The sequence below is a fragment of the Chenopodium album genome, chromosome 15 (genome assembly GCF_948465745.1).
Source record: "Chenopodium album chromosome 15, dcCheAlbu1.1, whole genome shotgun sequence".
Classification (NCBI taxonomy): Eukaryota; Viridiplantae; Streptophyta; class Magnoliopsida; order Caryophyllales; family Amaranthaceae; genus Chenopodium; species Chenopodium album.
The window spans coordinates 5,871,404-5,883,410 of NC_137848.1; the positions used below are offsets into that span (position 1 = coordinate 5,871,404).

Consider the following 12,007-nt stretch of genomic DNA (forward strand, 5'->3'; position numbering starts at 1 on the left):
TTCCCGTTTTCGTGCAGCCTAGCGTACCTACGCTGAAGTGTCGTTTATTGTCCCGGCTCTTCCGGCTGATAACATTACTCAGATAGACAAGTGTGGTGGTTCGAACCCAAATTGGAACTGTGAGTTTACGTATTGTATGAGCAAGAATTTGTTGTCAGAAAACCGAACCCAAGATTACCTAATACTAATACATATATATTGTGTTGCTTTGGGGTTAATGACTAAAGATTGACTGATTGGTAGTGCAATATTGTTGACAAAGAATATCGGTGTTAATAAATGTGGCTTCTTTCGTCATCATCTAGAGTTATATCGTGCGACTAAGGACGGGCTACAAATGCAGCACGTGGGGTGGATCGACATCAGGACCAATATTTTCCCAGATTCTGATCTCGATTGTATGATTTTCGAGGAATTGAGGATATAAGAGCGAGCTAGGAAAGTAGCTAAGAGTTGCACCCAATGTACGATTTGCTTGGAGGGATGGGATACACATATACCCGAAGAGCAAAGTATCCAAGTTTTGAAGACGTGTGGTCACAAATTTCACAAGGATTGCTTGGCTTTCTTAGTGTAAAGCGGCCAACAAAATCTCTTATCCTAATTGTCGTACCAAGGTGCGTCAATCCGACAAAGCTTTTTTTTAGATTTAGGGTTATTAGCAGGCCAAGATTTAATTTGACGCAAAGAAAAATCAGTTAATACTACGGAGTAGCTTATAAAGATAGTGATAGTGTAAATCCAACAAAACATGAGTATATTAATCATGTATTAGTTGTAGAGCTGTCAAAAACCAACCCGAACTGGTAAATTCGAACCGTTTTGAAAAGGAACCGAACCGCTATGAACCTGTTATTTTAAAATCGTAAACCGACCCGACCTGACCCGATTTTTTAAAACCTGAAACTGAATTGATCCGAATGTTTGAGAACTTTTAATGGATCATACCCATTATCAAGCCGTACTGATACAACCTGAGACTGAGTACTTCCGAACCCGACAGCAACCCGATCCATTGTAAACCAAAACCGTTTAAACCCGATAAACCTAAATCGTTTACAACCTGTAACTGCTTAGGACCAAACCGTTTATAATCCGCAATAAGTTATGACCGAACCGTTTACAATCCGTAACCGGTTATAACCAAACCGTTTATAACCCATAAGTTCGTAACCTGTTATGACCGTAGAGTTTTTTTTTTTGGTATATTTTATCGATAGTAAAACAATAGGATTTAATTTGAATTACGAAGTATTTATATTGAATAGGTTTGGAATTTTGATGTCATTGAAACTCTTATGCAAAATATTACCGTCCTTTTACGAGTAATGGCTTATGGAACACTATATAATTGTTATTTGATCCTGAAAATCATTATACAAAAAAGGGACATAAAGCTAAACAACTAATAATACTCCGTATGATCTACTGTAATAACTAATTAAATAATGTTGAGGATATACTAGAAGATATACGCTAATGAAACCCGTTTAAAACTGGCAAAATCAGTTGTCAAACCGACTAAGTTCAACTCAAACCAATTATAACCTGAACCGATTACAACCCGACCCGATTAAGACCCGATACATTTTGACCCAAAACCCGCTTTAAACTGACAAACCCCGTTTTTAATCCGACCGAATTTAACCCGACCCGAAAAGAAATTGTAATAAAAATAAACCAAACCGAACCAAACCAGAAACCGACCCGAACTAACCCGATAATAATTCCAACCTGTTAAAAACCGACCCGTTACAAATCAAAAAATCATAAATCGAACCCAAAAGCGAACCGCAAACTCGATTGACACCCTTAATTAGTTGTCGACAATTTATCCAATTAATAGATGTAGCTTTGCAATAATCATGTTTTAGTTGGGGGTACTTTTTTTCCTGATTAATTGATTATAATGCCTCAAAACTTTCAGATAGAAAAATTTGGCAAAATTTGTGATGGGTAAAAAGTCGGAAAAAAGCCTAAATCCATAAAAAATAAAAATAAAAAAATTAAAAAAAATAAAAATAAAAAAAAAAAAGCCAGAATTCTTTGTATACGGTGTCACATTGTCACTATAATTATGCACGAGATCCACCCCATTTTTTAATTCTTTCTCCAGCGATGGAAGCCTGTGTCAAAAAAAGCCAGGCAATTAATCTTAAAATTAAACCAAAAATTCAACACGATAAATAATTACGGAGTAATTATAATTTTCTTTTCATAAAAATAAAAATTACCTCTTTATTCCAGTTGGTTTTGTAGACTATAAAAATCAGGATTAGGGTCTGCACAGTTGTGCCAGATAACATCCCAAACCATATACCCTGCAAATGGATAGAAATCTATTGATTATAAAGTTGTATATTTATTTTGAATTCAAATATACCGGCAATTTAAAGCTTTACCTGCTAAAACAACACATAACTAGTAGTCATATTCTCATATCACATATACTCATAATGTCACAACCCTCGACGATGAAGGGTGTTTTTTTTTTTAATTAACAATTATATGCACTTGACTAAACTCCCTCCATCTTAAAATAAAAGCCATATTTGCTTTATAAGTTCGTGTTTTAATAAGGTAAATGGAAAAGCTAAGATGATGATTATGAATTTATTTTTTATTTTTTTTTAAAAAGTTGTGTTCTCTTTACCTTAAAAATAAAATAAAAACTAAATTTAATAGGTTTAACTGGCTATAATTAGGTCTAATTAGGTGTATCCATGCATCTATAAGATAAAATCAGTACGTGCTAATGAAACTCAATTAGCTAGATTTAATAAGTTCACTTCATATAAGTTCAACATGTGAAATGAATGCACCTTAAGTCCGTAACCAAAATTTACTTTGTACTCATTGTATTTTTTATGTAATGTCTTTATTTTTTTGGACATTACATATTAGTTTATGGGATAATAATTTTACGCAATTAGAGCACATTTAAATACAGTCCTAGAAGATTAAAGTTTACCTTGACACCAAAATCAAGAGCATATCCCAAACTAAGGCCCAAGGGGATGCCCAATATGTAGTAACATCCCACGTTAATGTATGCAACAAAAGCTTGCCAGCCTGCTCCAATTGCCACACCTGTGAACACCCTCACCAAAAAAAAAAAAAAAAAAAGTTATTTCTTTAATTGATCAATTATATTTTTCCTACTTTACTTTTGAATAAAGTACTTCAATTTCATAAAAAAAAAAAAAGTGTATGTTGTGAATTGTCCCAAAAAAGGAAGCTAAAAAAACAATCAAGAACCACAATAATGAAAGATAAGGGTCCAAACAAGTAAGCTATTAGTTTAGTGTAGTGAAGAGATGAATCATAAAAGACGACATGGATTTGGCCACACAATTGAAATCTGATTAGGCAAGGCCAATGTAATATGAAGTATATCATTTTATCCGTTGTATAAATATAGTAATGACTTTCCAACACACGTGTTTTCTAATTATGTTTTCAGTATGTAACTTTAAAAGGAAACTACTCGTAAAACATTTATTAGTGTGCACGTACCTGAAAGAACAGGTTGAATATTATTGACCGTGATGCTAAGAGCCAGAAGAGGGGTGAGGTTGTACACAATGTCTTGTACCTCTCTACTGCTGGTAAAAACTGCCGGATAATTGCTACGGTAGATAATCAATACTAGTGACATAATTAAACCCACCATTAATGAAATTAATACGGAAACCAAGACAGAGAATTTTGCTGCTCTGGGATGCGCTGCTCCTAGCTCATTTGACACCCTTACACTACACAATTATACAAATTAAACTCGATTAACTTTAAATTATAATCTCTACTAATATACGTCTAATTAGTTATCGTAATGGTTTCAAATCATGTACGTAAATGGATTACCTTACTGCTGCATTGAATCCCAAAGCGACCATAACTGTCCATCCTAATATGTTTACACTGAAATTTGTTTCAAAGACAAGAAAAAAATTCGTTATTAGATCACCATTATTATTCAATTTGAACTGCATTGAAAATAAATAGATTTGTATAAAGCCAAGGTTTTGCTTACCAGACAGATAATGCATCCACAGAAATTTCAGCATTCTTCAAATATCCGGCGAAAAGAATGAGAGCCATAAAATACCAAGTTTCTAAGCTGCACACAAATATATTTCAAGATCAATAATTTAGAAAAATTATACTACCTCCTTATGGCTCACAAATGATACACCTTAGCTTTGCAAGTAAAAGTTAACAGAGGTAGTACACAATATAGTAATATACAAGCTACACAAATTCTTGTATGTGGCTGGCCACACAATGATTATAGGGGTTATTTCGTTCGTATAATAGGGGCTACTTAGTCACTGTTAAAGGGGGTATTCTCGAAGTGTTATAGGGTTCGGTTACTCGGTAAATGTTATAGGAATTACTCAGTCAGTGTTACAAGGATTACTTGATCGGTGTTATAAGGGTTACTTTATTTTATAAGTGGTAACACGGTGTGGTCAGCCACACAAGACGTTCTGTAGTTTTGTACAATACGGAGTATGTCATACGAAGTAATATTTAGTAAATGTAATGAGAAAATGATTGAAAACACATGTCGAATTGGTCACTAATGCAAATTTCTCATGGTATAATTGATAAGAATGATAACGAATGCAAATTACTCGTAGCTAGCTAGAAGTCATAAAAATCTTAGGAAAATTTGTTTGGAAGGGACATATATGTTTATTATTTTGTGTAGAAGGACCGTATATGTTTAAAATGGTCTAAAAGGACATTATAAGTTTATTTTGTTGTTTAGGGGACCTTGAGGTCGGATTCCGGTAATAATTGACTTTTTCTCCGACGTTGACCTCTCACGTGACCTTAAAAAATGACTCTTTTTTTTTTGTTTTTTTTTTCCACAATTTCCCTCAAATTCCATTATTTTGATTTGTGTCATTTGGGGATTAGAAGAGAGAAGGAGGAATTGGAAGGAAATCGTGGAAAAAAAAGGGGTTCATTTTTTAAGGTCACGTGAAAGGTCAACGTCGAAGAAAAAAAGTCAATTATTGTCGGATTTCGACCTAAAGGTCCTCTCAAACAACAAAGTAAATTTATAAGGTTCTTTTAGACCACTTTAAAAACAAAGGTCCTTCCATACAAAATAGTGAACGTCTATGTCCCTTCTAGACAAATTTTCTAAAATCTTACCATAACATCACTGCAGAGGCAACAGATAGCCTAACGAAGCCCCATAAATCTTGAAAAGCCTTCCAAGAGAACCCACTCCAAGCCTGCCCACACCTCCCACTGAAAATGTACACTAGCTCAGCCAACACTATGAACCACCATGAACCATTCAACACGATAGCTCCGCCAAGGAGGCCCCATCCAAGCTTGAGCATGAGCAACCATGAGAAGAACGCGTGTAGGACCAATGACACCCCCGCGATCACTGCCATGGTCATCACCTTACGTTGTGCTTGTAGGAACTTTATTATAGGAAATACCATCGCGTATGCAAATAGTTGTGGGATCATCCATAAGGCTAACCTGCCTATCAAAGTAGTTCGGATTCAAATTAATCCATTAAAAATCAACTAACAATAAGTAATGATCAGTAACAAGTTTGCAAGGCAGTATTTAGAGCACCAGCATCAAGGCCTTTTACAATCCTTTCCGTGGCTTTTTGGTGTCCTTTCCCAATCCTGATGGATGCTATTACTTGGGAAAGATAACTGTTAGGGAAAGGATATTGTAGTATCTTTTCTCTGGAAAGGAAATCTCGCCTCGGCCCAAGTGCCATGTTAATTCAACAATCACAAACAAAAGCATACAACAGTTATATTGGAAATCATCCAACGCTCAACTTGTTGACACTTGTCAACATCTTGTTTCTTTATTTTTTTTTGCTCCAAAACAGTATAACGGCTATAATTTGTAAACGGTAACTTATTTTTAAAATCCGAAAACACCAACAGTCATAAAATTTTTTTGTCTATAAAATGAGTATAAATTTGCTATGGCTTTGAAGAACGACTTGATCGAGCATTTATGGGCACAGTCTATGAGGTCCGATGAAAATTAAACATTTCAGTTATTTTTAAACTTATGTTTGTTATTTTCTTTGCTATTTTTATCAACGTAATTCATGTTTTTTTTTTATTCGTGTCGTTTAATCAATGTATTTCATGTTTTTAATCAATGAATTTTATGTTTTTGAATTCGTCTCGTTTAATTAATGTGTCGGTTAATAGAACGATCTATTATTAATTATTATTAACAACATTTTCAACAATAATAATAATTAAGTATATTAATAAATATATGTAATTTGAAAAAGGAATAAATGGTGGGGTTATATGTAAGTAGGAGAGAGAAAGTGGGAAAGGATACTCATTGATGTTGGAAATTTTTAAGGGAAAGGATGAGTAAAAGGATGGAAATAGTGGGAAGTGATGTGGAGGAAAGAGAAAGTGATGTGTCAAGTGTAGGAAAGGAGAGAGAAACCGGGAAAGGATATAAGTATCTCCAACACTAATGATGCTCTTACATTTACATAAAATTAGGTAGGACGTAACAAGTTTAGTTATGTATGTAAAAATTGTTACAGGGGCGTACCTGCTGCCTCGGAAATTGCAGAAGTCTCCCCAATGAGCCTCAAAATTTGGGCTGCAAAGATGTAGAGTAGGCTTAATAAGAGAGCTGTAGAATTGAGGATGACCCATGACCTTTGCATGTAAATTCCTAGCATCTCAACTTGCCCTGCTCCAAATGCTTGTCCACATAGTGTCTCCAATGCACTTCCCATTCCAAGCTTCAAATTTGACAAAATTGTGTTATGTCTTATGTGTATGCTTTTATTTAATCCATTAATCCGTAATTATGTGTACATGTCTAATTTCTAAAGAATAAACTAAAACTTCAAAATTGTTGTAAAAAGAATTTCAATTATTGCTGTTTCTAAGTTGTTTTTAATTTATGCCAATTTAAAATAATCTCAAATTATATTTTGCAGACTTGAATATCCATACTTGATTTTTATATCAACTTAAATAATCTCAAATTTTATTTTACAGACTTGAATATCCATACTCGACATAGATACGTGTAACAAATGTGTCTACCTGTCTAAGTATATTTGGCTATTTGTGATTTTTTTTTTATACTTTTAGGCCCTGTTCTTTTGAGCTTTTAGGCAAAGTAAAGCATATTTCAGTAGAGCAGGGCAAGGCTTCTACACACTACAGAGCAGGGCAGATTAGAGCAGGATAGGGCAGAGCACAGTAGTTCTAAAGAACAGGGCCTTAGTCTATGATAAAGTGTCGTAGTTTAGTCATATTTAAGTGTCATGCGAAAACAGAAATTTGAATATGGAGTAACATAGATTTCAACTTTAAGGAATGCCTTATTAGGAATTTCTTATTTGAAGACAAAGTTATACGGAATAGATTAGAATGTTAATCATCCCAATCTAAAGCGTAGATGGTGGTCTCTGTCTGTCTCAATGAGGTCACCAATTTGAATATATTATGTATTTTAGTTAATTTCGGGAGAATACAAACCAAATCCATTATTAGCTTTATATTTACGACAAAACAATTACCTCACTACCTCAGACCTCAGTGCTCAGTTGCACACACGTGAAATCATTTTGGCCAATAATTAATTATTGGAATAACTATTTAATTGATTAAAATAACTGATTAATTAATTGGAATTACCTTATCCTTTTGCTGTCACTCTTTAATTGTACCACCAAAATTCATTCTTTTGTGGTACTCCTAATTGGTGAAAGATTTTCTTACTTTTTACAAAGTAGGTGGCATAACTGCATATATAGTCTTTGCCTTTTTTTTTTTATCATTTTTTTTGTTTCAGTAATTTGGTTTTTTCATTTGTTTTATGTTTCTGTAATTAATTAGTAACATGATGCTACGTACCAAAAAGAATACAATTGTATTTATTTTTTTTTAAAAAAAGGGTAATGCTATGCTCCGTATTTTGTTAAACGAGAAATATGTTATTTAATTTTTAATTATTGACAAATTAAAAAAAAAAATGTTTATGCTTTCAGCAATCTATTTATCATAAATGTCAAAAGAAGTGTTGTTTTACATGAGCATTCCATTACATATGTACATTGTTAGAGGACCAACTCAGGACCTGTTCTGATTTACTAAAATGAGCTGAATTGAACTGAATTAAACTAAATATTTTATGAGAGAAAAAAATTAAAAACTGAATTGAACTTAAAAATAAGCTGAGCAGAACAGGCCCTCAATATACTCTATTAGACACGTGATCAATAGTCGTCCATCAGGAGTCAAAAACCTCTCTTTATCAATTAATGAGTCATTATTTCATTAAACAAGGAAATAAATATCATTTGAGCCCTATTGATACATCCCTCGTTTCAAATTATATGAGACGCGTTTAACAAAATATCTTTTTTAATAAATACAAAATATCAACCTCATATCAATTTCAAAATATCAACTTTTATAATTTTTACTTATTGATTAGAGATAATTACGATTGAATTTATGCATTGACAAACATGATAAAGAAACGTTTCATCTAACGTGGAACGAATGAAACACATAACTACTTTATAAAATTTGAGCCTGGACAATGCCCGGAGTCATTACATGTAATTTGCAATTATATATATACGAAGTATATGTTAAATTCATAAATCAATTTTCAGTTGATTAAATTTTATTTTTCAGATTATCAATTAGTGTACCACATTGTAAAATATTTTATGGCATAGCTTTAAAGTCTGAGGTTGTGATTCAAATCTTGATAAACAACCACCTTTACAATTTCAATTCTTATTGTAAATTGATGAAATAAAATGAAAAACAATGAATAACGTGGTACATGAACAATGAATGATCAAGAGTACCACATTTCACTTAATTATACTTCTACATGTGATAGGGAATTTAATTGAGATTTGTGTCAATAAAACACATACGCAAATAAAATAAGTTCTTAATTCTTGCACAAAAATCAACAATTATACCCGATATGATATTAGGGATAGGGGGAGTGTATATATATATACATATCGGACAGTGTAGTGGTACGTACCAGTGCACCGAAGGAGAAGCCGGCGATGACGGAGTTCTCGACGGATACGGCAGCAAGGTCGAGCGTACCAAGTTGGCCAGCCAAAGTTTGGGTGATAGCACCAAGGGAGTATTGACATATACCCATGAAAGTAGCAGGTGCTGCCAAATACATGGTTTTCTTAAACTCTATCGAAAACTCCCTAACAAAATCTTTTGGTGTTTTAATTGGTGGAATGTCATCCTCTTCATCTGCAACGAATGAATCGATATTGCTAGGAAGATGAACATAGCCGCCACCGCCTTTCGATGATGCTACTGGTAGACGATGATGGTTATCGGTGGTGGTAGGTGACAGCAGGGGCTGACGTTGATTTGTTGTGTTGTTTTCCATTTTACTTATGAGAGGAGAATGTTAATTAGGATGGGGTGGAGTAATGAGAGTCAATAATTTTTTGAGACTAAAGGTAACAATAATAGATGTGGTGGGTACCAATGATGTGAAATCATTTATTTCTCCAACGGCGGCTACGATGTGAAAACTTTTGTGTGTATGGCGTGTACAATATTGTGGTGTATTTTAAATCGCTTTTAGTAATTTTGCATTATTAAAAGAGTAAATTAAAGTTTAAAACAATTACATTAAGGATTTAATGGACGTTAATAGGGTACTTAAATATTTTTCTCCCTCTTCCCCAAAGGATCGGAGATTCCCCTATTTCATTGTTCGCTGCCAATTTGTCCTTGCAGAATCTAAGTAACCAATTTGTTCATTGTTAAACAACCAATTTGTTCTTTGATTACTTGGCAGTATTCAATTTTAAGTTCATTATTATGTTGTCCTTCATCTTCCTCAACTTTAATGGAGAAAAGAAAACATTTACATACTCGAGCATACCCTTCATCTTCCTTTAGGGTTAACCATACCCTTCATTTCTCACAATTCTCTTAGGATTTTCGTTTAATATGGAGGTGAAAATGGTGGTTGAGTTCACAAGCAAATTCAATGGAGGATATAGATGGATAAGGGAAAATATGATGGTGGAAATGGTGGTTTCCCATTGACATTGTTTCTCACAGTTCATTTTTGCTTTGTTTCTCCATTGTTAAAGGGGTGAAGGTGGATTGGATCTTCTTCTCTTTCTATCTCTTCTGTTTCGAAGGTTGCTGGTTTAACGAACGTTAAAAACATAGTAATAGCTGGCCAAAAAAAAAAAGAAATATTATTTTATAATTTTCAGCACAATATCCAAGGCAGAGTATTTACAAAAGTGTTATTTTGATAAACGAAAAAACGTTAATTACTGTTGTAAACTTGAGATCCCTCTTATTGAAGCTTTTATGTTATATTTTTGTGCTAAGTAGTGTTGAAATGTTTTTATTCTCTTTTTATTATTATTAGAAGTGGTTTCAAACAAGTACACTGAGCTATTTCAAAAGTCATGAAACGTGGTATTCAAATAAAATTTGAGATCGAATTCAAATAAAATTTGAGAATGAATTCAAATAGAGTACATTTAGAATAAATTTACATCCATTTATTAGATAGTATCTCTTTGCTTTTTAGGTCTTAGGTGACAAGTTATGGATTCGATCAACTCTTGATAGACCATATTGTATATGAGAAGGATCAATTGGAGGGGGCAACATGATACAATGTAATAGCATATGTTTTAGACTAGTTAAATTATATGTAAGGAGGATTATTGCATAGGCCAAAAGACTAGTTTATAATCACAAAACCCAACATCAATAGATTGGATCGGATCAAATTGAATAACAATAATATATAATAATACACTTAATATTACTCAAAACAAATACAATTAATGGTTAATTGAACCAATTTGCATGGTCATTGACCTAACGTAACCTCTCTCCTCTCTCTTTCTCTTGAGCGATAGCCTTCATTGTTGAATTTTGAAGAGGGTTATATTAGGTTTTGGTGGAAAGCCCCAACATTTATTTCTTTAAAGTTTCTTTGTTTTTTTTATTTTTTTTTTATGGTTTGTAATAATGTTTCCTCTTTTGGGAGGAGCTTTTAATTTCAACCTCGAATGAAAGGATTTTCGATTTCCTTTGAAATAGACAAGGTTTGTCTCTGATCTTTTCGAGGTAAGACTTTTCTTATATAATTAAAATCTAAGATTTCGGATTTTATGGATTGCTCTGAAATTGTTTCATTGGTAAAAATAAATTATGCAGGATTGCAAAAATTACCAATTATTCAAATTCAATTGGATAATCAGATGAACAATATCCTCACAATTACATAAAAATCATTAAATTGTATTTCTAACAAGATCGTATTTTCCAACGATGTAAGTGGGAGATGATCAATCCACGGTGCAAGATTTACTCAACGATCGTAGCTTTTTACGAAATAAATTAAGCTTTATCTAATTCAATATGTTATGTGTTTGTTAAATTCAAATTCTTTTGTAGATGTCGTATGCAATTTCATTGGTGAATTATTTTTACTTTTCAAATGATTAAAATCTATATAAACCTGAAAATTTACATCTATAAATCTGAAAACTTCAAGAATCATCTAACTAAGTAAAACTTTCATTTAAACCCATATATGAATTCACTAAATGATGTAATAAAAAATATTTTGAAGGGAATAATAGATATTACTATGAAAATGAAAAGTGAGTAATAATCATAAATATAGTTATAGAGGTATCGTTGTTTTTTTCTAATAAATTTGATATCAAAATCCAAATCAGTTTTGAGCTTGTGTGATATAATTTTTTATAAAAAAAGGTTTTCCTAAAGGAAGAACAAAAATAGTGGCAAGTTGAATTAAAAATGTTGTTTTAAGGAATTGTAGGAGAAGCACATGCATCATGGAGAAGTAATTTATTCTTGGTGAGAATAGACGTATAGTGACAATGTGCATAAATAAATACTACGTATGTAGGTCATTAGATGTGGTCATGTGGATCGAGATTTGGTAGAGAAGTGTTCAT

At 32.8% G+C, this 12,007-nt stretch overlaps 1 protein-coding gene across 1 annotated transcript; it reads right to left on the reverse strand.

The window, feature by feature from the left end:
* Nucleotides 1-1,938: 1,938 nt before the first annotated feature.
* On the reverse strand, nucleotides 1,939-9,441 carry LOC145581714 (protein DETOXIFICATION 29-like). The gene is made up of 9 exons (XM_081638742.1): nucleotides 9,055-9,441; nucleotides 6,577-6,772; nucleotides 5,167-5,512; nucleotides 4,034-4,120; nucleotides 3,865-3,921; nucleotides 3,517-3,755; nucleotides 2,972-3,090; nucleotides 2,235-2,321; nucleotides 1,939-2,126 (listed from the first exon to the last, which is right to left on the reverse strand). Exons 1-9 carry the CDS (start codon nucleotides 9,424-9,426, stop codon nucleotides 2,076-2,078), a joined length of 1,554 nt encoding a protein of 517 aa, XP_081494868.1. The 5' UTR covers nucleotides 9,427-9,441; the 3' UTR covers nucleotides 1,939-2,075.
* Between the last annotated feature and the right edge of the window lie 2,566 nt (nucleotides 9,442-12,007).

Excerpts from the sequence above, each read along its gene's own strand:
- LOC145581714 (XM_081638742.1), bottom strand. The coding sequence starts at position 9,426 with ATGGAAAACAACACAACAAATCAACGTCAGCCCCTGCTGTCACCTACC. Across the intron at positions 6,773-9,054 it reads GCTTCTCCTTCGGTGCACTG|CTTGGAATGGGAAGTGCATT; the intron begins GTACGTACCACT and ends TCAAATTTGAAG. Across the intron at positions 3,922-4,033 it reads GTGGATGCATTATCTGTCTG|TGTAAACATATTAGGATGGA; the intron begins GTAAGCAAAACC and ends AACAAATTTCAG.